At 64.9% G+C, this 25,021-nt stretch overlaps 1 protein-coding gene across 2 annotated transcripts; it reads right to left on the reverse strand.

Annotated features, from left to right (window-relative positions):
• Positions 1 to 868: 868 nt before the first annotated feature.
• ATOH8 (atonal bHLH transcription factor 8) lies at positions 869 to 21,016 on the reverse strand. 2 transcript variants are annotated; one of them, XM_079111277.1, is made up of 3 exons: positions 20,112 to 21,016; positions 13,455 to 13,646; positions 875 to 1,865 (listed from the first exon to the last, which is right to left on the reverse strand). In XM_079111277.1, exons 1-3 carry the CDS (start codon positions 20,889 to 20,891, stop codon positions 1,860 to 1,862), a joined length of 978 nt encoding a protein of 325 aa, XP_078967403.1. In that variant the 5' UTR covers positions 20,892 to 21,016; the 3' UTR covers positions 875 to 1,859. The 2 variants fall into 2 exon arrangements, with proteins under 2 accessions (XP_078967404.1, XP_078967403.1); XM_079111278.1 differs by lacking the exon at positions 13,455 to 13,646 and having other exon boundaries at positions 869 to 1,865.
• Positions 21,017 to 25,021: the final 4,005 nt, after the last annotated feature.

Genomic DNA, 25,021 nt, shown 5'->3' on the forward strand with positions numbered 1-25,021 from the left:
AAGGAGAAGGGGGCCAGTGGGGCCCTTGCCCAGCCCCTAGCAGGTGAGCATGGCTGACGCTGCAGATGCCTGTCCTAACAGAAGAAGCAAAACTGATGTCTGCCCAGGACTGGCCAGCCCTGGGCAGGAGGGGCTGAGCATGCCTGCGGCTGCCAGTACAGCCCCTGTGGCCCCTGGGACCTGCCCAGCGGCCTCCCCTGGCTGGGACAAGGGCAAACAGTGAGGGCGGAGTCACCTGGGTAAGGCTGGGGCGCAGAGCTCGGGGTATGGCAAGGTAGGGGCAGGTGGGCCCCAGGGCAGGCGGGCACGGAGTGCGAGGGGGTGGCCACCAGCTGCCGGATGCAGCCCTCTCAGGGACCTCCCCAGGCCCGACAGGAAGCAGCACGGTGCGCCCAGCAATGGAACTCTGGGGAAGCTGGCCTGCGGGGCAGCTCCACTCCGAGGCGGTCCTTTGTGGTTTTGTGGGCTGGGGGCAGAGGGCTGGGTGTCCCTGTGGGCCCCTGGGAAGGCTCTCGACCCCTGCGGCCTGTCCCCGATGACCAGAGCAGAGGAGCACACAGCATTCCCGCAGGAGGCCCTCAGGAGCAGCCGGACTTCCAGCAAGGGCCCTGCCGGGGCTGCACGCCAGCACCTGGCCCTCCGGCAGTCCTTCCTTGTGTCCTCCCTGCTTCCCCTCCCCTCCCGTGGGCTTTCACCGTCCCTATGTCAGGCCACCCCAAGGGTGTGGGCGCAGGCACGCACCGGCTAGGCTCGCTGGGCCTCGGCTTCCTCAGCTCTGAAGTGGGGTGAGCCAAGGCCCACTCGGAAGCTCTGAGGCCACCAGCTGGGTCCTCGCACTGGTCAGGCCTCCCGCCCTCTGCCCTGGGCACCCCGCCTCGGGGTGGCCAGCCCCACCCCAACCTCCCGGCCGCGGCGCCCACAGACTCCTCGGCACAAGCACGGTGGGAGTTTTCTTTACACGTTGGGTTTTACTTCAATTTGAAGCAGATGGCTGAGCACAGATGTGAGCAGCTTTGGCCTGTGAGCCCGGGAGGCGCTGGCCCTGGCCTGGGCACCAGCCCGCACGGCTGTCGCCCTGGTCCCGTCCTCCTCTGCCCTCCGGCCCGGCCCACCACAGGACACTGACCTCTGCGGGCTGCCACCTTGTTGCCCAGTGTGAGGGAAACCCGGGGAGGTGGCAAGGCCACCAGTGTGTACCATCCTAGGCAGGTGGCCCGGGGGCGAGTCCCCAGCTGGGACATGCCACCTCCCACCCAGCCCCTCCCTGGATGTTCAGGTTCCAGAGGGAAACCTGGGGCCCAGGGCCAGAGGCGGGGTGGCCAGCTGGGGGACAGCCAGGGGCAGGGACTTCGGGCCACCACCTCCCTGCCTCCCTCTCAGTCCCAGGAAGGCTCCTCCTGCTCCTGCCAGCCCACGGCCAAGTGCTCTCGAGGGCCACCCTGTCCCTCTCGTCCACAGGCTCCTGGTGGGGTTGAGGCTCATCTTTGGCTTGAGATGGGTAGGCTCTGGCAACAGGAAGGCTGAAGGCCACGGAGCCCCTGTGTGGCCTTCCGCTGCTGGGCTTCAACCCCATGGTGTCCAGCGTCTCTTTTGAATCTTTGGCAATGAACTTCTGCAGCCTTGCGCCGACTTCAGGACCTGAGGCAGAGGAGGGCGGGTCCTCCCGCAAGCAGAGGGCAAAGTGCGTGGTGACCACATGGCCAGGAGGGCAGGAGGGCGGGGCAGGCTGCCCAGCCTGGACGGCCCCAGGAGGCATGGCGGGCTGGGCCCCTGCATCCTACAGAGACCCGGGGCTGGCCTGGGGCGTCCACCTTCTCATCCTGGGGAGAGGCTGCGGCGGCGTCCCAGCTAGCCCGCCATCACTCCTGGAAGACACGACCAGCTGTTAGAGGCACCTCCAGGGACCCACGCCAGGTGCCGAGGCCGCAGGACTTGTGCTCAGTCCTCAGCCTGGGAGGGAATGGGGCCTCACGTGACCGGAAGGGGACTGCTCCTTGGGGCGAGTGTGGACTGGGTCTGGGCCAGGACGCAGCCCCAAGAGCACACCCTGCCCCTCCCCACTCTGGCCCAGCTTCCCTGAACACAGCGTGTTGGTTTGGGCGAAAGGAGCCGGAGCCCCGGGTGCTCAGCACCAGCCGTGCTGCCCAGGATCCCGGGTCGGGCCTGTGCTGCCCAGCTGGTGGGGCTCCTCTGCAGGCCCCAGGGCAGTGGCCACACTGTTCAGATGAGAGCATACATCAGGAGCCAAGTCACTTAACACCTCTGAGCCTCAGTCTCCTCGTCCCGTCCATTAAATGCCTCAGCTGAGGCAGGTCGAGACTTTCCAACTTTCTTCAAGTAGTAGAAACGAAGCCTGGCCCGTGGAGCCCAACAGAGAGGTACGGAGTCCGAGGAGTGGGGGCAGAGGGACAGATCTGAGGAGGACCTGGAGCCCTACTGGGTCCCTCCAGTGAGGACCTGGGGCACCTGAGCGCCCGTGGGCTGAGTGTGGGCAGCAGCTGGGTCAGACCTCTGCTCCCTGCTGGCGCTGACCTGCAAGTCTCCTCCCTGCCGTTGACCTCGGCACTGCTCTTGAGAAAATGGACCAGAGGGTGTGTCTCGCCACCAAGAAGGGACAGGAGGAAAGGTCAGGGCTGCCTCTGGGCTGCAGGCCTCTGGGGAGGCCATGGCCGGCAGGAGTCCACTGGAACAGGGGAAAGGACACCCTGGGTCCCTCAGGATACAGCTTGCCTGGTTAGAGTCCTACGCAGCCAGCAAACCGCCAGGGGCCTGCAGTTGGCCTCTGCCAGCACCCAAGAGCTCGGCGAGTCTCAGGTCAGCGCCCAAGTGAGCACCGCGGGCTCAGGGCGTTAGTGCCGGCAGCTGGAAGCACCGGATCAGGCAGGAGCCCGGATCAGTGCTCCGCCGCCCCTGCGGCCAGAGCCTGGGAGCAGAGAAAGAGTCGGGCGGGCCAGAGGCCCCGGAGGAATCTGCTCCCCATTCCGAGTCTGAGGAGGAGGATGAAGAGGCAGAAAGGAAAGCCGGGGGATGGCTCTCTCGCCTCCAGCCCCATGGTCTGGGCAGGAGTGGGAGGCTGGCCAACGGGAGCCCTGGTGGACGCAGACCCCGCTGCAGCCAGGGCACCACCGGGAGGGATGGGCCACCAGCCCGGGACCCGCATCACCAGCACCGCGTCGTCATCCACCCAGGGAGCCCGGGGCCAACGGGCGTGACCGGAGGAACACGCGGGCCTCAGCCCCAGGACTTGTCAGCACGTCGCCTGCTGGGCGACCTCGGCAGCCGCCCCCTCTGTGCAGGGATTCCCTGCCCGCACAGCTTTGGGTAAGCGGAACGGCGACGCCCAGGGCGAACTGCAGAGCACAGCCAGGGATCTGGGGAGGCCTGGCCCCCAGACGGGGCCCCACCTGGGGAAGTCAGGGCGTCAGCACAGGAGCGGGTCCGCAGAGTCCTGCCAGGAGGACACGCAGGAGGCCCTCAGCCCCCCTAGCGCCATGGACGGACAGTGGGCCCCGCAAAGCCACACGGGATCGACACGCACCCTCCTCCACTCACCAGGGGCAGCGCCCTGCCAGCCTGGCTGGGCCAGGGCACCCTCCACCCCCCTGGGCCTGTCCCTCCTCCCTCAGGTGGACTTGGGCCAGGCTGCAGACACCTGTCCCGGGGAGGCCTGGTCACTGCCTGATGGATGGAGTGTTGCGAAAGTCGTGCTGTCTGTGTGCCGCTGACCACTGGCCACCCGAGGGCTCACCGGTCTCTGGGTGTAAGTGTGCCGTTCCTCTCCACCTTCTGTGCCCCGCAGGGCAATGTCACCACTTTGTGGGCATTAAAAACCCATTTCACCTGCCTTCCAGGTCCCGACCTTCCAGCCCCGCCCTTCCACAATCCAGGTCCCGACCTTCCACAATCCAGGTCCCCGACCTTCCAGCCCCACCCTTCCACAATCCAGGTCCCGACCTTCCACAATCCAGGTCCCGACCTTCCACAATCCAGGTCCCCGACCTTCCAGCCCCGCCCTTCCACAATCCAGGTCCCCCCCCCCACCTTTCAGCCCCGCCCTTCCACAATCCAGGTCCCGACCTTCCACAATTCAGGTCCCCAACATTCCAGCCCCGCCCTTCCACAATCCAGGTCCCCCCCGACCTTTCAGCCCCGCCCTTCCACAATCCAGGTCCCGACCTTCCACAATTCAGGTCCCCAACATTCCAGCCCCGCCCTTCCACAATCCAGGTCCCCGACCTTCCAGCCCCGCCCTTCCACAATCCAGGTCCCGACCTTCCACAATCCAGGTCCCCAACCTTCCAGCCCCGCCCTTCCACAATCCAGGTCCCCAACCTTCCAGCCCCGCCCTTCCACAATCCAGGCCCCCGACCTTTCAGCTCTGCCTCACCCTCAGGACACACTCCGCCGAGCTCCCCACGCCTCACGCTGGGTGCTTTCTGGCTGAAGCAGTCTGGGAACAGCCCCGTGCATACTGGGGACACCCCGTGGCCTGGGCTCCTAGTTGAGCAGGCAAATCTCAAAGGACGACGTCTCAAGACTAAAACCTGATGGAAAAGTGGGGAGGGCGAGCTAGGGCGGGTCTCCATGGGCTCGGGGGCTCTTGCTGCTGCTCTGCTGGCAGCCTGCTGGGCAGACCCCAAGGCCCACGCAGGCGGGGAAGTGGCCCACCGCGGGGCTGCGCCCAGGCCCTGAAGACTTCTCTGGCTTCGTGCCGGGGCCATCGTGGCCCCAGGCAGCTGTGGGCCTGGGCAGGCTGGCCGGTCTCTCCAATCAACCTCCGTTTCTCATCCTCAAAACGGGCACAGCAGTAGCATCCACCTCCAGGGTCCACTGCGGACACATGGATGACCATTGTCCCCCTGCAGGACCTGGTGTGCGGTGAGCAGCCTGGCTCCGGTTTCCACAGAACAGGACCCTCCTTCACCAACCAGCCTTTCACCAAGTCTTTTTTAAAACATAAGTACAGTTTTAAGCTGGGCACGGTGGCACACAACTGTAATCCCAGTAGCTCAGGAGGCTGAGGCAGGAGGACTGCGAATTCAAAGCCACCCTCAGCAACTTAGCAAGGCCCTCAGCAACTCAGCAAGACCCTGCCTCAAAATAAAGACATAAAGGGCTGGGAATGTGGCTCAGGGGTTAAGAGCCCCTCAGTGGGTTAAATTCCCAGTACAAAAATAAATAAAACATAAACATGGGTTTTAAAAGGAGATAGATGGTGCCCAGTGAGGGGTAAACTAAGTGTGGTATATCCATACCGTGGAATATTATTTGGCCATAAAAAGGAACAGGGCACTGATGCATGCTGCAGCGTGGGCGAGCTGTAAACAACACGCAGAGCAAGGACAGCCAGGACAAGCCATGCGCACAGCCCCGTCCTCCTGGAGGGTGTAGGACGCCAGCACCTGGGGAGGGGCGGAAGTGTGGGCTTCTTTCTCAGGCTGATGGGAAGTCCTGAGGCAGGCTGTGGTGACGGCTGCTCGTAGCTGTGGACACACTGAAGGCCATCCAGTCATCCGCTCTCCATCAGGTCTCTCTGCTTTGCTTTTGTGCAGTGCGGGCGGAACCCAGGCCTCGCATTGGCCAGGCAAGCTCTCACCACTGAGCCACACCCCAGCCCCACCGTACCTCCAAAAGCTGCTAGACAGGCACGCACATAGGTAGCGTGTCGAGTACAGAGCAAGCAGACGAGCAGAAGACCCGGGCCTCTGCAGCTCGCAGCAGGAGGCCCCCACTCAGGCAGGGGGTCAGTGGGAGTGGAGCGGCCTGGTCTCAAGCCCGAGTGGTTTCTTACACGCGCCTAAGCATCCGACAGGTCTGTTGTCACATGTCCTCTGGGGGCCAGCACCTGCAGAGGCCTGGGATTCCGGCCCCCAAACTTCCCAGGGCACAGAAAGCAGGCAGGCCCAGCCCCTGCCCAGGCCTCCCGCCTGGCCTGGCCTAGACACCATGGGCAGCTGGAGTTGGCTGCCCTTGCAGAGGGAAGGGACACGAGTGAATTGAGGACCACGCAGTGTCCACCCTGGGGGGCCTTGGAGGCCGGGCAGCTAAGATTTCCACAGTCCTGGCCAGAGCCTGAGTGACCTGGGGCGTTGGCTTGGGGCATCCATCTACTCAAGCAAGACCTACCTGGCCAGTGCTGCAAGGTGGGCGGTCACAGCTGGAGGCTGGAAGCTGCCCAGGGGCAGCCTGTGGCCCAGCCTGAAGGAGGAGCTGAAAGCACCAGGGCATCAGTGCTGGGGAGTCTCCTGTCCTCTGCGGGCAGAGGCCGCTCCAGGGAGCACACTGACCCAGGCCCAACTGTGCACGGGGCCCGCCCGGAGCCACACGGCTCACTGACTGAGGCCAAGGGACGTGGTCAAAGCTCAGGGTCAGAGAGGGACACACGGAGAAACCCCCCGCTGGAAGGCGCAGGTCCTCGGACGGTGCTGGGCTGAGGGCCGCGGCTGGGCCCTCTGTGCTGGGAGTGGAGTGGGGCAGGGCCCCAGGCCACCGGCACCTGCACCTCCACTGCCCAGGGGCAGGACGGCAGCGAGGGTCGCTCCAGCCCCACACCCGGCCCGAGCTGGGAGGGGGTCCCGACTCCTCCCGCGTCCCTTCCTGCTGAATCTCTGCGGTGACTCCCCTCGCCTGCCCCACCAGCCTCCAGGTCCTCGCACCTGGGGACAGAGCGAGCGGGCTGGGGCTCAGGCTGAGGCCATTTCCTGAGGATGCCACGTGGCTCACTTCCTGGCGCACACGGACCTGCAGGTTCCCCCGCAGGCAGTGGGGACAGACCCCAGGCCGTCTGAGGGCCGAACGCTCAGGGCAGGGCAGCCCGGTCTGGTGTCCACTCTGTAAGTCACCAGCGGGGAGTGCGCCCACGGTCCCTCTGCCTGCCATGCCAATGGCCAGCGCCCTCCGGCAGCCCCTGCCATGCTGGCTGGCAGCTGTCCCTGGAGCCGCCTCGCCACGAAAGCTGCACCCGAGGCCACGGGGACCCCCCCGTAGGACAACCCAGCAGTTCAGACCTGGCCTTTGAGGCAGGGGACAAGGGGAGGCGGTGGCCAGCCCTGTGTGCCTGGTAACCAGCAGGCCCTGGAGGTGCGGGAGGACTCAGGACACCCACAGCACAAGCACTGTGCGACCAGGGCACAGTGCAGAGGCCAGAGCTGGCAGGGGACGAGGCTGGCGGACCCCGCAGCTGCGCTGGCACTGAGCCACCGGCAAGGTGGGAAGACCAGCGCCTGTCGCATCGGCCCGCCCTCCAGGGCCAGCTGTTTCTCTCAGGTTCAAAGGCAGCAGCCCTTCTTCAGGGAAGACAGCGATACCTGTGCAGGACACACGCCTGGTGAGAAGCAACTTTTCTCACGGCCCCACTCGACTCTGGATGTTCCTTGAGGATGAAGTGCTGGTACCATGGCAGCCACTGTGCCGTCAAGAGGCAGTGGGCAGGAGAAGCCTGAGGCCTCGGGGCCCAGACTTCTGCACCAGAGGTGTGGGCCCTGGTAGTCGGCTGCTGTCACTTTTTTTTTTTTTTTTTTTGGGCGGTGCTGGGGAATCGAACCCAGGGACTGTGTTTGCAAGGCAAGCACTCTACCAACTGAGCTATATCCCCAGCCCTTGCCCCAGGTTTCTGTTACTGGGAACACATGGCTTTTCTTGTTAATTCAAGGGAACAAGAGACACGCAGGGTGCCCTGGGAACTCTCCGGCCTTGCCTTCAGCACAAGGACGGTCAGCCCTAGCCGTGGGCTGCAGCAGGGCAAGAGTCGCCTGCACTGAGCCCCGGGCGGGCAGTGCCACCTGCAGCGCGCACGCGAGAACCCCAGGACGCCATCAGGACGCCCAGCGAGCTCGCGGGGGCTGCGTCTCACGCCAGGCTGCCCAGTGCACCCGAGCCCCTCCAGGCTGGCCTCGCGCTGCTGGGGAGGGAGCAGGGCAGGGTCAGCGAGGGCTTCCAGGAGGAGCTGTGCCTTCCAGCACCAGCAGGACTTCGCCAGACAGACAGTCCCGGCTGAGCACAGAGGCCCAAAATAGCCCCTTCGGGCAGGACCTCCAAGCAGCCTGAGGGTAAACTGGGACACGAGGAGTGGCCAGCTGGGGCAGGGTGCTGGGGGGCCGTCCGGTGTCCCGAGGAGTCTGGCCCCATTCCCTGGCTGTGGGGAACTCGGGGGTCCCGGCAGGGGATGAGGCGGGAGCCCTTCAGCAGAGCTTCGGATGGGCTCTGGGGGCCCAGTGGCCCTGGCCCTGGCAGGGGCCCCAGTGGCCTGCATCCGGGGCAGAGCAGGAAGGCCCTGCAGGAACGGACAGCTACCTGGCATTTAGAGGACTCACCCTCCGGCCTGCGGGAGGACCAGGGCAGCCGGCCTCCCACCACGCCAGGCATGGGCTCCAGGCTCTGGGGCAGCAGCCCTGTCCTTTCACCACTGTGTCCCTGAAAACCTTAGGACCAGGACACAACTTCCTGTCACTAGGCCAGCCCCACACTGCCCCAGGGGTCTGGAGGTTGCGGCCACTCCTCTCCCAGGTCCTCCTGGAGAAGACCAGCTTCTCAGGCAGCAGGCGTAGAAGGCAGAGTGAGCTCACGGTCCACGTGCTCTGAGCCACGGACCCCTGGACAGCCGCAGGACCGCCGGGCAGCCCCAAGGAGCAGACAGGGCCCAGGAGGTTAGGACCCTGGGGCTAGGCCACCAGCCCCAGGGCACTGCTGAGACCCTATGCAGACCATGCCCAGCAGCCACTCAGGTCCCAGGCGGCAAGACCCTGGGCCTGAAGTCGTGGTAAACATAAAGGTCGGACCTGCGGAGCTGCTGGGTCTCCAGGTGGACCGGGAGGTGGCAGAGGGCGGGCGGGAGATGCTGGGCCTGCGCCCGGGCGCTTCCTGCAGGCGGGGGTGGGGCTGGGCAAGAGGCAGGGAGGCGGGAGCCCACCCACCTCAGGCACCAGGACCTCTCCACCTGGCGCCCGAGCCCCTCCTCGCGGCTCCCAGCCTCTCTCCTTCCACCCTCAGGCGGGCTCCCAGCTGCCAGCCCTGCCCAGGACCCCGCGGCCAGGACAGGCGGCCCACGGCTGCCCAGGAGGTGCCCAGATTCCAGGCAGACATCTCCCAGAGCTGGCGGCAGCGACAGCAGCCGGTTCTTAAAAAAGGCTGGGTGTCATGCTGCAGGCAGCTGCTCCCGGGCGCCGGCGGGGGCACCTGGCCCTGCGGGAGCCAGGGCGCCGGGTGCCCCGGCCCACCGCCGCGCTGCTTCCACCCAGCGGCGCCCCTCCAGCCCAGGCCTGAGGACATCCCAGGTGGGCAGCTCCAGGGCAGCGAGCAGCAGGACTAAGGAGGTGGCCTTGGCACCCGAGGAGGAAGAAGTCACACCTGGCGCGAGGAGAGGAGGAAGCACGCGGGGCAGAGCGGCCCGGGGCGGGGAGGCGCCGGCTCGGCTCGGCCTCCCACAAAGGACCTTTTGCCCGCTTCTCCCTGCCGCTCCCGACCAGCTGCTCGCGCTGCTGGATGCTGAGTGACGACGGCCCTGGACGGCTTTCTGGGAACAGATGGCCGGGAGAGCCGGGGAATGTGCCAGCACAGGCCCGGGCGGGCGGCCAAGGCCGCGGCGGCGGAGGCCCGGGCTTCCAGCTCGCGTGCTTTCCCTGCCCTCTGCCCTCCGTGGCGCCAGCTCGCCTTCCCCGCCAGCGCTGGAACATCTGGAGTCTGGGCCGCGGGGGGCGGGGCCGTGTTCCGCGAGCTCCCAGCCCCGGCAGCCGCCTCTCCGCTAATCAAAACCACAGGCCCCGCGCGAGCCAGGCCCCAGCTGCGGCCCAGGCCGCCACTGCCCGGTGTCAGGCCTGCCGGCCGCCCAGCCCACAGTGCCAACGCCCCCGCCCAGGGGCTGCGCCTCCAGCGGCCGAGCCCCCAGCCTCTGTGCCGCCTGGGCTGCTCGCATGAGAGCGGGCACATGCGGGGACCTCGGGGCACAGGCTGCCGGGGGGCGGGCAGCCTGCAGGGGACCGCCAAGGCGGGACAGCCAGAGCCCAGGAGACCAGACTGCCTCCAGCTGGGCCTCAGGCCTGGCCTCACTGTCCCCGTCTTGTTCTCAGAGTCCCTTCTGTGCAAAGCGGGGGCACGTCCTGACGTGTGGGTGGTGCGACAGGGTGCAGGTCACCCCAGGAGACGCCCACCACAGCGGACACACCACGCAGCCCGCGTCTGCTGAGGACTGAGCGACGAGCCAACGCACACTCGGACCCGGGCGGGGGATGGCAGCACACTGGCCCCACCTAACAGGCAGGGCACAGTGAGGGTGCAGTGCCAGGGAGAGGGAGCCTCCACTCAGCACGCGGGCCTCACTGCCTCCTGGCTGGTCAGCACCTGTTCCCCGAGGGCCCGCCCCTCCCGGGGCCCTGCCTGAAGCGCTCCGTTGGACTAAAATCCTCGGAGACTCCCCAGCCCCTCTTGGTGTGGATCTCCTTCAAGCCTTCCCGTAATGTGGCAAGGAAGGTTTATGTACAGGTCCTGACTTCACAGATGAGAGGCCTGGAATCAGAGAGGTCAGATAACAGGCCCAAGTCACACAGCAAGAAGTGCCAGTGCTGAGACTGTGCTGGTCCAGGCATCTGAATCCACAGCTCTGCCACTCACCACGATTTTGCAGAGGCCTCTCTGGTGCACATTCATGTCCCCAGAGCACAGCGGAGAACTGAACAGAAACAGGGCTCTGTCCACCACCCACAGGCAGCCGTCTCCCACATCCTGGGCATGCTGCTACCAAGTCGGCGTGCAATCCTGGCTCAAGAGCTGCTCCTGGGTTCCATCCTCCCAGGAGGGGTGAGCTGGGGCCGCAGAGGGCCACCCACATCCCCAAGTCCACGGGACTCTGGGCCCCCACTCGCACCCAGCACCTGGGGAGAAGGGTGGAGACCTGACCTACAGCAGCCTCTACCCCTCAGCCCACCCCCGGGGAGGGTCCCGAGCAGCTCTGCTCAACTGAGCTCCTGGCCAAGCCCCACCCGGCCCTCCAGCCAGACCACGGCTGCAGGCCAGGCTGTGCATGGCGCCTGTTTTATGGCCAGAGGGACAGGGCGGTGGCCACCCCACCCCTCCTCAGCTGCGTTGAGAGCACGTGGTGTTGAGCTCAAGGACTCAGCCCATAGGGTTTTGCAGAGGAGACCAGTCCCCTGCCCACCACGTCCACGTGGGTCGCAGGTCCGCACCTGGCTGGCTGGGTGACCCGGGCACGCTCCCACACTGCCGCCTCCCAGCCTTGGTCCCGCCATCCCTGCTGGGAGGCTGGAGGAGGATCAAAGAGGTACATGGGGAAGCCCTGCTGGTCCCGGCCCCGGGTGTCCCGCGTCTGCCTCCTCAGGGCAGTGGACCCCGTATGGGACCTCGGATCCACGCGCACGGTCATGGTGGCGCAAGAGAAGAGACAGGCCTGTCCCTAGGCAGAGAGGGGCTGAGGCCAGCAAGAGGCAGCCAGGCAGCCCACCCCCGGTCAGGGCCGTGGACAGCATCCTGAGCAGCTCCTCGCCCTGTGGAAGCAGAGCCCGCGCTGGAGGGAGGGGACAAAGCCAGGGCAGGGCCCCTGGGGCTTCCGCCGCCCACACTCAGGGGACAGTCCACAGAGGGGCAGGGCCCAGGTTCAGTGCAGACGGTGCAGGCCCTCAGGCGACCTTGATGCCGACCCCTGGCTCCCAAAACCAACGTGCCACCAATCCCCACCTGGCCGGTCCCCAGCACCAAACCTACAGCACCTGAGGGCTCGGCCACGTCACCAAGGAGAGCAGCCGGGAACGGGAGACCTGGCGTGACCGAGCTGACCTGCTGGCCCCCAGCTGAAGATGCCCACAGGCTGGGCACGCACCTTGGGGCCCCAGCCCCTAGGCCACTTGCTGTCCAGCCCTGGCCTGCCCTGCCCCCACCCAGGCCCGAGGGCCACTCCAGGGCAGGGACGTAGTGGCCATTCACCGCCAGGGCTCCAAGCATGCCACGGTGGGAAGGTGCCCTGGGCAGCCGGACACTGGACCTGTCCCACCCGAGGTCTGGGCAGGCCTAGAGGCCTGGAGAGCAGCGGGGCCGGGCCGTGGCCCGCAGCGAGGGACACACACGGGCCCTTTCCTGCTGACACCCACCACTCTTCGGAGGGCCCTCCTCATCTGCAGGGTGGCCGCACTGAGCGTTCCCGACATCCCGTGGAGAACAAGGAGGCGGCAGGGGCTGGGAAGTGGATCCCAACCGCTAGGACCAAAGCTAGGACTGCTGATGCAAGGAGCCACCACCCGGCCTCCTGGTGTGCACCGCGGGCCTGATCTGCGGCGACGGCAGCGCAGCCAGGCCCAGCTCTGCTGGGCATCTTCCCTCACTGGGTCATCCAGCCTCCTCCCACCCAGGACCCCACGGCTGCAGCCCAGGGACCGGGGCAGGGGGAGGGGCGGGGAGAGAGGCCGCCGCACTGCCCTGCTGCCAGTCCACAGCGCTGCCAGGTCTGAAGGCCAGGGCTGTGCCTGCGTTCCTGGGTCACTCTCCAGAGGAAAGGCGTGATGGCAGTGGGCTTCCTCTCCCGCCCACCTGACAGGGCACCTCTCCAGTCAGCCCACGTTAAGTCACTCTCAGGAATGCAACCTGACTTACCTCCAGGGACAGCCATGGGGTGGCTGGCGGCCTGGGAGTCCCTGAGGGCTTCCCGGCTGGGGCCCAGAGGCCTCTGGAAACGTGGGGACTCCACAAGAGCCTGTCTGAAGGGCCCAGGGGCAGGACAGGTCAACAGAAGGACTCCTGCATGTTCCCAGGGCTGCTGGGCGTCTCCTCCCTGACCCAGATAGACTGGGTCCACTCTCTGACCTCCTTCAGCACAGGGGAACAGGATCCAGATGGCCAAGAGCCTGGGTCATCTGGGAAACCAGAGCTTGCCCACTGCCCTCCTCCTGCAGATTCCCAACACATCAGACCCTGCGCAGGCCGTTCCCTCTGCCTCAATGCTGTTCCCCGCTGCATCTGCCTGGTGGCCTCCTAGTTGACCCCACGGCCCAAACAGCACTTCCACTAGCACTTGCTGCAGAGCTCCTGAGGGCAGGGTCCCTCTCCCTGGCCTTCCCAGGCCCCCAGGACAGGCCACGCTGTGCCGTCCTCGCCAACCTGTGGCGGGTCTAACCGACTGTCCACGGAGCTGCACAGAAACCATGACTGCACGCTGGTCACCTTGTAGCCTCCCAGCTGGGGCAGCACGGCCAGTCTCTAGACAGCATGGATAGATACCACTGGCCTAAACACACAACCTCAGACACCCACAGGTCAAGTCACACTCCCAGAGTCGAAGTGACCTGCCGCGGGGACTCTCCTCCCCAGCAACTGGCTTCCGGCAGGGCCGCCGGAAGCTCAGGACCATGCACCCAAGTCACAGGAGCTTCAGAGGTGCACCATCTGCCTCACGTGAGGAAAGAACGCCGGCCTCGACACCCGGGCCCCTGCCCCACGCCCCCCAGGCTGCCTACCTTGCGCTTCTTGGCGCGCCCCTCGGCCTGCAGGGTGCGGGTGCAGCGCTGCACACACTCGGAGAAGCTGAGGTTGCTGTGGTCTGCGCTGTAGTCCAGGTCCGCCAGGCGCGCCAGCGACAGGATGTAGTTGCAGGCGATCCTCAGGATGGCCAGTTTGGACAGCTTCTGCCCGTAGGAGTAGCACGGCACCTGGGGGTGCGGGGGAGTGAGGAGGGCTGGCGCGGCTGCCCCGGGTGCCGCCCACCTTGGCCTGGCTCAGCAGAGGAGGGGACCTGGCTGGTGCCTCCGAGCCTCTGCCCGACTCTCCACTGTGCTGTGTGTCTTGGCTCAGGCGCTCACGAGCCCTGGGGTACCTCTGCATCCCCATTTTGCAGGGGGGACACAGGCTTGGCACCTGCCCCTGCCAGTCTGAAGGGAAGCACTGCGGGTCCCCCAGACAGCTCTGAAGTCTCCCAGAGGACGGATGTCGTCCGGTGCTGACCTTCCATCCGTCCATTCCTCCAGCAAACTCATCTTTCTGGACACTTGAAGATCTGAAGATTAACAGCTTGACTCCCGCCCTCCAAGAACATGCTCAAGAGCAACAGTACAAGGTCAGAGCAGAGATGAACACCTGGGCACGGGGGCCATCCTGTGGACAGTGCCCCTGCTCAGCAGGAAAGGCACGTGCGTGGTGTGATTACTTTTTCTTTGTGAACTCGCCCCCTGGACCTGGGGTGCTGCCAGCCATGACAAAGCCAGGCGCACAGTAAACACTGACAGCCCCCAAACGGCTGCGCACAGGTGTCAAGTCTCAGCACCGTCAGTGACTACTGACGGCAGAGGGGTCTGCCTGGGGAAGACGCGGGGCTTCTGAGCTCCCACTGTGGCGTGGACATGGGCTCACGTGTGTGCCGCGTGAGGGAAGAGCTGGAGACCCGGCAAGCTGAACGGAGGGCAGTACGGGGGCGTCCCCACCCGGTGTCCAAACAGGGGACCTGCCAGTCCCACCGAGCATGGCTTCCCCAAAGGCTGGAAGTTCCCGCCCAGCACAGGGGCTCCCGCACCTCCATCCACCCGGCCCACAGCAGGGCCCAGCCAGGGAGGACTCTGTCCCTCGAGGGGTAACTGACAACATCTAGAGACGCCGCTGGCTGTCCCCACAGGGGCTGGTGGAGCTGGAGTGGCCAGGGGACCCCCGAACATGCACCGGGGGTGAAACGCCCACCGCTCCAAACTCTCAGCAGTGCCGAGGATAAAGACCCCCACTCAGGCCCCGGGGGTGAAGCCTGAACAGGACGGTGACCTCACGGGGACCCACTTCCAGCCCCGCACCGTCCAGGAGCACTCTGGCTGGCCCTGGCCACGTCTGCACACGCCACGAAGGGCCCGGCCCTCCGCTGTGCTCTGATGGCACCGTCTGCCCTGATCTACAGGCCTGGGGCTCTGGGGCTCAGTGCCCTGTGAGTCGGGGAGGCCGAGTCTGCAGAGCCCAGGCGCCCGCACCAGGGCTGCCCGGACGAGGAGATGGGGGACCAGCGAACGCCCCTCCATCTTCACCAGGTGGCCCCGGGATGCTCTGAACTGGGCTTGAAACCTTCCGTCCCTGACGAGGAAGAGCCACTGCACACACCTGGGGCCAATCTTGGCTCTCGCGTGGCCAAGTGCAGACTCTGGGCAAGTGGCGTGACCGTCCCCGCCTGGCTCTGAGTCCCGCTGCAGACGGGTCTGCCCTCGCAGGAGCAGGGCGATTGGGACCCCGCACAGAGTGAGGTCTGGCAGCCATCAGCAAGTCACCTCAGCTGGAGCCACAGAAGGTCCCTAAGTGGCACTACCCAGAGGGTGAACAGCAGGACTCTGGAGCCTGGACTTGGCGGCGCTCGCCAGGCCGAGCCCTGGGGGACCCTGCAAGGAGGAAACCCGGGTGGGGAGGGAGGCGACAGAGGGAAGGCCAACTCCCCGGCAACCCCTCCCAGCCCTGGACGCAGCTCCAAGCCCATCCAAGAAAAGCTGGCAGAACAATGTGCTTTGCTTGTTCCCGGCCCGAGTCCAGAAAATCCGGCTTTATCAGCTTGAACAAATAAACAAGACCCGCAGTCCTGGGCAGGGAAGGGGTCCCCGGGGCCAGCCCGGCACCTCTGCTGCTCCTTACCCCGGGAGGTGGTGCCTGCCTGGGTCGTGGGGCGCGGGAGCAGCGGGGACCAGGCGCAGCCCTGTGACACCCGGGAGCTTCCGTTAGAAAGCCCGCTCTGCGCCCCGGGGCCCCCGAGCAGCTGGGCTTCTGGAGGGGGATCCAAGGGCCGCAACCCAGGGTCACTGCTGGACCACAGAGCAACAGGTGAGGTCAAGGTCGATGTGGGGCCCATGCCCAGTGCTGGGCCAGCATGTCCCAGATTTGTCACTGCCACCTGGCCCTGTCCAGCTCAGGTCTGACCAGAAGAAAGCACGACTTGAGCTCTGGTGATTCTGGCAGCTATTCACAGGTAGGATCACTCCATTTACAACCTGCCCCCAAGTGAGACCGAAGTCCCACCTGCACACGGGAAACGGATGAGACACTGGGCCCCTATCACCAGGTGAGGCCCAGAAGGAGCCCACGCCTATCTGACTGGCACCCAGAGCAGGCACCTGCCCGGGGTCACGGGGTTCCAGAGCCCGATGCCTCTGACGTCAGGCACCAGTGGTCTTCTGGGTGCCTGCACTCAGTTCCTGGGGGGCAGCACTCTCCCCAGAACCCTGCAGGTCCCTGACTGCTCAACAGTCCTTTCAGACTTCTGCCAACCTCCTGCACAGCCCTGAGCAGCAACGCCAGCCACCAACCCAGGGCAAAGTGGTTGAGAGCTACTGCCCAGAGTCAGGCAGCCCGGGGCCAGGCGCTGGTCACTCCCGACCCTAGGCAATTAGCGCGCCTGCTCTGTAAGTGTCCCCACCTGGACAGAGGAAAGGCAGCCCTGCAGACAGGGAACAACAGGCGAGGAGGGGCAGGCAGGCTTGGCAGGCAGGCCCCTGGTGAGGGGAAACCCCCGTCACCCTCGCCCACCTATGGAGCCCCTGCAAGCAGACCTGTCCCCCACTGCCTGAAGGGGTGTCCCCCTCCCCCGTGGAACTTGGAAGTGAGGGAGGTGCTGAGCTGGGGTCACTATCCCCAGGCCCTGTGGTCACTCGGTAAGGACCCCTAGAGACAGCAGGGGAGGTAGTCCAGGCCCCTGGCTTGGCCCCCCTTGGTGACTGAGGCAGCTCCTGAGGGTCCTGGCTGTGAGTGCTTGCTGCCATTCCTCCGTGAGGGAGAGTGGACATCCGCAGGCAGGCCAGGTGCCCAGCAGCGGGCACAGCTGGGAGCCCTAGGTCTGACCGGAGGCTCAAGCCTGGCCCTCCCTTCCCCACGAAACAAGGCTGGCCTTTCCCTCCACTCTTCCACCTGGCTGGGGGCACGTCACCAGCCCTGCTGTGCACACATGGCCTTCAACTGGAGTGGGCTGGTCACACGGCCTGATCTTCCCCAAACCCGCAGCCTAGGCCGAGGCCTCCCCTCCTCACTCTGCCTGCAGCCCCAAAGCCGACCGTGCTGGCGCCCTTCCTGGTTGGACGGGGAGCACACCATAACAACCAGGAGCCCATTGGGCCTCCCTGTGCCAAGGTGGGCCACTCGGAGGCCTGGGGCAGACGGAGGAGCAGAGCAGGGCACAGGCTCCGCAGGCCACAACTGTGGTGCCAAGGAGGCACCTGCTGAATTCTGGAGAAGGGCATGCCAGCGAGGAGCAGGTCACCTGGGATGGAAAGGCTGCCAGACCTGGCCGCTCACGGAGTCTACTGGCCTCGGTGGCCACGGTGCAAGGGCACAGGGTGGGCGTGCAGGCAGCAGTGCCTGTTCGCTAAGTGACCCGCACAGGCAAGGTGCCCACTCGGGCCCGCGGAGGGAGCACCTGAGAACCGTCCGCTGACGTCCGCACGGCTGTCAGCGGTGAGTGGGGAGCCCTTGCTGCAGTCTGTCGGAGCCCAGAGAGGAAAAGCGACTCACCCACAGCCACACAGGGAACCTGCGGTGGAGGCCAGCTCCAAGGCCACCTGGACTCCCAGGCCAGTGCTCTTCCACCGAAACAGGAAACCCAGAGCCCAGGTGGGGGCACGTCAGCCAAGGACCCCCTTCCAGCAGAGCCACCTCCAAACTTCCCTGCCTTCAGGTCTGTTTCTGAAACTGGGTCTGAGCCTACTGACGGGGGCCCCACCCACTGGACCGGTAAGGTGGCGGGTGCCCTGCAGGCGGGACCCCGAGGCCACGAAAGGAAGGAGCTCCTGAGGCCCAGGACCTCCCGTCAGGCCAGTGCTGGTGTTGTGGAGACACGGAGGGGTTGGCCCAAGGAGCCTGGCTCTACTTCTGTCTCCTCAGACTACAGGGTGGGGTCCACCCCAGTCAGATGGTCTTTCTGGGAAGGTCAGAATGGCGGCCATAAGCAGAAGGGGCTGGAGCAGGCACTGCTGCAGCTGTGCTCGCACATGCTTCGGGGGCACGTAAGGAACACGCACACAGGTGTGCACCACTACCTGTGTGTACACGCATGCTCCCCGAGAGGGCACAGGCCACCGCTCTGCTGTGGGGCCGAACCTGATCCTCTCTACAGAGCTTCTCCAGGAGGCCTGCAGGTGAGGAAGCCGGGTTCACACTCTCATCTCAGTCAGCCCAGGGCACTGTGCACCTGGGAGGCCCTTGACCCTGACGGCTGGCCCTCGGGGCATTCCCGAAACCCTGCCATCTTCCCCAACCCACCAGGTGTTCCAGAGAAGTCTCCTTCCTTCTCCTGGCCTCAGCTTTTCTTTACATAAAATGGGCTGACCTGACAGGCGGTAAGATTGGATAAGATGGTAGCTGCACATAGTGGCACACAACTGTGATCCCAGCAGCTCAGGAGGCTGAGGCAGGAGGATCACAAGTTCAAGGCCAGCCTCAGCAACTTACTAAGACTCTGACTCAAAATAAAAAATAAAAAGGACTGGAGATGTAGCTCAGTGGAGGAGCACCCTGGGTTCAATCCCCAGTCTAAAAAAAAAAAAAAAAAAAAAAAAATCAGATATGGTGGAATTTCTCATGGAAAAGAGTGCAAGGACAGGACCAAGGCAAAGCGACAGGATACACAAGGGCATGGCTGTCCTCCCCCCAGGAAGAGGCCGCGGGGGGGGGTAAGGCCTCAGGACACCCACTGACTTTTCACCGGGGGTGGGACCCTGGGCTTGCAGCTTCTGCCAGGAGAGGCTTCCCAGCTACAAGGTGGGCAGGTGGCAGCCCCGCCCTTCCACCCTGGGGAATAGACTGCAGGACACCCCGAGCCGCTGTTTGACCCAGGCACTCAGGCACAGAGCCCAGGACTGGGCTGGCAGCTCCACTGGCCACTGCCCAGGGTCCCAGCGGGTGTGCTCCAGGCGCTGGCCCCGCCTGGTCTGTGATGGCCACCTGACTCCCACCCCAGCTCACTGACCAAACATCTCTTGTGAACTCAAACAAGACTGGTTCAGAAGTCACAGAGCCCCTTTTCTACGGGAAGGTTCAGTGTCCTCTCCCTGGACCAATGGCAGGCATCACCCTGCCCACAGGAGGAAGAGGAGAGTGTGATCCCAAAAGATGTTTCTGAAATGTTTTGTGGTTGGCTAAAATCCAGAGAGGTTGAATAATTTTTCTAGACTCAAACAGCAAGTTAGATTCAGAGCAAGCAAAAAACCTCACCCATGAAACCAGCCACATCCACCCAAGGCTTCCCATGATGGCGGTGGGGTCGGGGGACCTACCACCCCTTTCCTGCATCCCCCTTCTCAAGAAGAATGAGAAGCCTAGAGGCCCAAGGCAGTATCAGCTTCGTCTGAAAGGGAAATGTGGGATTGCCAACTGTCCTCCACAGGCAGCTCTGGGCTAAGGTCTCCCCGGCTCTCAAGAGCACTCTCTGCTAAGGGCGCTGGTGCCCCAGACTCACCCAAACCTAGTTCCCAAGATCCCCTGGAGAGAACACGCAAGCAGCCCGTGCCCTCTGCAAGCCCAGCTCCTCCAGGCCACGAAGGGCAGAGGCAGGAGGAAACTCCTGGAGGGGTCCCACTAGCAGTTCCTGAAGATGCCCCTGGGGAGGGGCAGCGGGGCTTGTGGCCCCTAAGGACGCCAGGCCAGGGTGTGGGCCCAGACGCAAGCCCTGCAGACAGGGCATTTCTGCTGAAAGCTAGAGGCTGACTCGGGGCTGACTCGGGGCTGCCGACCTCCCCCGTAACCAAGGACCGCACCCTGTACTGCTCTGGTCCTCACCCACCAACCAAGGCCAAGACCCCAATCATGCCAACTTCCCGGAGGGGAAGGGTCGTCTTCCCCTGCGGTGCCGGAGACAGATTCCCACATCCCCCAACTCTGTTCCCCACCACACCAGGGCCATTCCGGGAGACTCATCCTTGCTCACAGAAGTGATCGCTCTGCTGGCTGAAGTCAGCTGTGGACAGGGTCACCAGTGAGCCAGGACAGTGGGCAAGGGATCGCCAACATCCACTTTGTGAACTAAGATCCAAACCAACGCCGAATGCCCAAGCCTGCTTGGGTTCCGGAACAGTTGCGGCTCAAACACACCCCTCGCTGCCAGTAACCCTCCGACCCCCACCCGCCCACTCCTCAGGGTCCACGGCGCCCCGTGGCTGCGTAAGAGTGGGTACCTGCTTCCTGAGCGCTTCGAAGGCTGCGCTGATGGTGTGCACCCGCGTCCGCTCCCGGGCGTTCGCCAGGAGCCTCCGGGTCTGCTGCAGGGCTTTGATCTCCGAGGAGGCGGCGGTCGCTTCGCCAGGCCGTTTCCTAGGCGACGCAGAAGAATCTGGGTGGTTATTGTAAATTACGTGTGAAATTGAGGAGTAGGAACTTTCCCCTGGGCGCGTGGGGGGCGCAGGGCGCACCGAGGAGTCCGCGGGCGCCGAGGGCGCCGGGGGCGCTGGGGGTGCAGACAGTGCCGGGCGCGCAGGCGGTGCGCAGAGCAAGATGCGGGGACGCAGGCCGGGCTCCCGAAAAGGCTGCGTCTCGGGACCCCCAGGTGCCTGGCCCTGGGGCACTGGAGGCGGCGGCGGCGGCGGCGGCGTGGGGAGTCCCGGCGCCACTGCGCCCAGAGCGAAGCCGCGTTTCCGCGCGTCAGAAACCTCGGGCGCTCGGGCGCCCCTGCGCTCCCCGCCAGTATCCGCGCCCCCACCTGGGGGAATGGCCGGCGCCACTGCGGCTGGCACCGGGTTGGGCACCGGGACCGGCTGCAGCCTCTGGGTCCGGTCCTGCAGCCCGTGGGTGGCGGCGGCGCGGGGCTCCGGAGCTTCCAAGTCCAATCGGAAAGTTTTATAGCCGTTCGCGCGCCGCGCCGGCTCCTTGCCTTTCCGCTTTAGCTTCTTGAGGCCGTTCAGCTCCTTCACGCACACGGTCTTCCACGGCCCGTCCTCGAGGACCGGGAGGTGCTTCATGGTGCGGGCAGCGCGCGAGACAGGGCGTGGGGCTCCCGGGACGCGCGCCCGCCGCGCTCGCCCTGCACGCCGCGCGGCTCTGCCCGGCGCCGCTCCGCGCCCGGAGTCGGTCGCGCTCCCCTCCCCCGCCGCCTCCCCGCCTCCCCCGCCCCTCCGGGCAGCTGCGCCGCCGGCTCCGCGAGGCCGCCGGGCCGCGCGTTCCCGGAGCGCTCAGAGTGCCCTCCCGAGCCGCGGCCGCCTGGCCGGCACTCTGCGGAACGCCCGCTGCGCTCCGTCTGTGTTTGTTTAGCCTCGGTTTATACAGAAGCCAGTTCGCGAGATCAGTGAGCACCGCCCGGAGAGGAGGCAGCTCCCGCCGCCGCCCCAGCCCGCCGCGGGGCCGCGAGCGCCTCTAAAGAAACAGGAAGCATTTTTCAAAACAGCTGGGCTGCCGGCCGCCTCCTTTGTCCGCGCGCTCTCGGCCTCCCCCACCCCATCCCTCCTGCCAGACCTGCCTCCTCTGCGCGCCCTCCCCGCCCCCGCTCCCCGGGAGGACGGTCTGCTCCCGCACAACTACCCGGAGCACGTGGTCCTGCCCCAAGCCACCGCGGGGCTTCGCTGCCCTGGGGCGCTGGCGCTGGCCTCGCGTGAGCGAGAGGCAGCGCCGACTCTCCGCACGCAGCATCCATCTCCCACTGAAATCCAGGAGCCGCGACATCAAGGGCGTCACTGTGGAGAGCAAGGGCTCCCCTGGCCCCACAACAACCCCTCCACCCCCCACTGCAGGGGAGCCAGCAGCACAGAGGCTGGGGCATTGGGAAACTGAGGCCCAGAACCGTGCAGGAGTCAGAGAGAGGAGTGGGGAGCTTGGCTCTAGCCCCCCAGTCTTGGAGAGACCCTGAAGTGCTCTCACCCTGTTCCTGCAGCCCCCAGTTCTGCCCCTCTAGAAGGCGTAACTGGAGAGCATTGAGGTCTGTCACAGCCTTGCTGTGCAGAGAAGCCCCGGACACCCGGGAGGTGCTCCTTAGGTGATAGCCCTGCTGGTTGTTACTGACAACAGAGGGTTTAAACCCCAGCCCTGCCCCTGAACGGAGTGACCTTGGGAGAGCCTGGGCCTTCCTGTGCCTCCCTCTTCCCACCAGTAAGACAGGGGTCAGTCACACTTGGTCCCGAGGTTGTGGAGATCAATGGAGCGTGCATGTGCAAAGCAGCGGCAGAGCCTGGCGCCAGGTGAGTCTTGCACATGCTCTGTGACTGCAAGGGGCAGAGGCCCTCCTCTCAGACCCCCAGACCCCACGAAGAAGAGGTCCAACGGGGGCCCTCCAGTGTCTCACCAGAAGCCACCTCCTCCCTCTGTCCTGCAAGACCAGCACAGGGCTGTCCCTGTGCCGAGCCTTCTTTGTGCCACTTCCTCCGACAGGTAGGTGGGTCTGGGAAGAAACCGAGTGTGCTCCAACTCGGGAGGACGCTGGGGTAGGAGGAGGTGGACAGCAGGGTGACACAGCCTGTGGGATTCTACCTATGCCAGGGCCTGGGCAGGTTCAGGGGCAGGACCATGGAGCTGGGCAGGACCCAGGCCGGGCCTTTCCCCATGTCAGGCCCGTGACCAAGCAGACGTCTCATCCGCAGAGGCCCCTCTGCCTCGAGGACCACACTTCAGTGCACTGAACTCTCCCGGCAGCTGGGAGAGAAGCTATCACCAAGGCGAGACCCTGTCACAAAAGGCTTGGGACACACACGCTGATTCCCGTCACACACCACGTGTCCTGGGGGCACCCCTTCCCTGGACACCCACGTCTCCCTGCACGCCAGTCCGTCCTGGGGAAGAGCCTCATCCTGCCTCACTTCTGCGGAGCAGTTGTGCTCTGGCCCTGGCCGAGGGCTCCTTGCCCCGCCTCCTGTGTGTCCTTGCTTGCTGCTCTTGCTGGCCTCTGCGGGGCTTGCTGGAGAGTGTGCCTGTCACTTTGGCTGCTCTGCAGACCTGTTGGCTTCCTGCTTCCAGCCCTGATGTGCTGGTTCTTTACCTCTCCCTGTCTCTGTGAGTCGGTGCCCAGGAAACCTTTGCGGACAAGTAGGCATTGTATCCTTTACCCTCCTCTGTCTGGAGAGCCAGGTCCCAGCTTGCTCTCTCTCCTGGTTCATTCAGCCACCCAGCAGTCATGGCAGAGGCTGAGCCCCTTTCCAGAGCTACTGAAGTCCTCTCTGAGCTTCAGCTTCCTTCTCTGTAAGATGCAGACCATGGTAGAGTGCCCTAAGGCCAGCGGGGCATTAAAGAAGGTCATGCAGACAGCATTTAGAACGGAGTCTGAGGTCAAGTGCAGGTGGCTGGAGGGGTCCCAGGTTCTTGCAGCTGCCCAGGCCCCTTACAGTTGGGGTACAGTTGTAGACTGGAACACCCTGGCCCTTTGGGGTGTTTGAGAAGCTTTCCCAAGACTGGCTGCCACTCCTCAAGAGACCAGCCTGGTTCAGGAAAGTCACATCTTGGTTGACCACGGGCTCCACCCAAGCTGATTTGAGCCCTTTTCTAACTGTCCCCGATAGAAACAACAGTGGCCTCCACGGGCCAGAAGGAGGGGACAGGATGGCAGTGGTGCTGGGCAGAGGTCCAGCATGCTCCTGCCCCTTCACCTGCCACTCTCTGCTGGTCAAACGTGGGGCCTCACGTTGGCTCGGGCCAGCCCGGGCGAGATCCTCACTGCCCCTTACCAGCTGCGTGGCTGCGCAGCCCTGACCTCTCTGAACCCCTCTTGTCTGGGCAGCGTTGTCCCCTTAGTCATGAGGTGAACCGGTGCGTGAGGGAACAGGACAAGTGCAAATGACTCAGCTGACGGAAGGCCCCTGTCATCGCCACTGACGCCTGCCGGGTGGTCCCACTCCAGGTGCAGTCGGCTTCGCTCACACCTGCAGCAAGGTCAGCCCGTCCGTCCCCTCCCAGCTGCCTTCTGCCTCTCTCAGCCTCCCCAGGGCAGAGACCAGCTGGCTGCGCCTCCTGGCGGTGCAAGGTGGGACTACACGCACTGCTGCCCCCGCTGGGAACTCGGCTGTTTCTGAACCCAGGAGTGGCCCTGTAATGACATGCATTCACAAACTCATAGAGCTTCCAGGACAAAGAGGCTCCAAGGCTCCTGGTGGCCCCCAGCCTCCCGATGGACAGTGCAGACACCCCAAGGAAACCTTTCATGAAGGTGTCCCCCACTGAATTAGCTTTGTGCAGTTACTCTGAAGAGTCCAGTGGTACCATCTGGAGGTGAGCAGTGGGGCCACCTGTACAGGGCCTGGCCTCTTTGGCAGCCACAGTGAGCCTGGCTGGGCTTCTTGCTGTCAGGGCTGCACCGAAGCCACTAGCCAGCCCAGTGCCTCTCTGGCTCCCTCCAGGTCAGCCTTGGAGGTCAGGACACCCCAGGACAGTTGGCATCCCAGGCCCCAGGTCTTGGCCTCCAGAAGCCAGTGCCCTCCCCATGCTGCAGGAACCAGGACAGTGCTGACGTGACATCCTGGGACTACCGTCTCCTCGGCTGGGTGGGATGAACCTCAGGTACTTGCTCCACGAAGCTTTGCTTCCTCAATCCAGACTCCATTTCTGGCTGTTCAGATTGTTCCAGAATGGGTGTCCCTAGAGGAGGGAGGAGGAGTGGAGGTGGACGGCAGGGGCTCTCAGGTGGATAGAGCTAATAGGGATGGCGCCTAGGAGCATGCTCAGGACAGTCTCAGGAGTGAGAAGGAAGGAGCCGGTTGACCTGGTGGCCCCTGAAGCCTGCCCTCCTCCTGGCCCAATACCAGCACTGCCACTAGCTAGCAGGACCCTGGGCCCCAGGATGAGACCTTCCAGGCTTGCTCTCCAGCCTTCCCCCTCCTTCACCCCAGTGGCCATCCCAACATGGGGAATTAAGTCCCAGGGCTGAGACAGAGGGAGACCTGCTGGGTGCACATGGCCATGAGCGCATGCTCTGCCCCTAGAGGAGCAGGTCCCCAGGCAGGGACAGTGCCTGGGGTGGGGCTCCGTCCCAGCTCTGGCCATCAGAGGAAGGGGAGAAGTCAGTAAGTGTCAGAGGAGGCTGGGGGACATCCCCACACGATTGGCCAGGGCTCCGCTCATTCCTCTACTGACACCTCTCAAGGACTTCCTCTTTGCTCAGCTATGGTAGGGCCAC

Source organism: Sciurus vulgaris (assembly GCF_902686455.1).
Source record: "Sciurus vulgaris genome assembly, chromosome: 14".
In the NCBI taxonomy this organism is placed as follows: Eukaryota; Metazoa; Chordata; class Mammalia; order Rodentia; family Sciuridae; genus Sciurus; species Sciurus vulgaris.

Bases quoted from the DNA above. Each gene is read 5' to 3' on its own strand.
- ATOH8 (XM_079111277.1), bottom strand. From the start codon at position 20,891: ATGAAGCACCTCCCGGTCCTCGAGGACGGGCCGTGGAAGACCGTGTGC. The intron at 13,647-20,111 runs GTACCCACTCTT...CCGCACCCCCAG, and splicing joins TCGAAGCGCTCAGGAAGCAG to GTGCCGTGCTACTCCTACGG.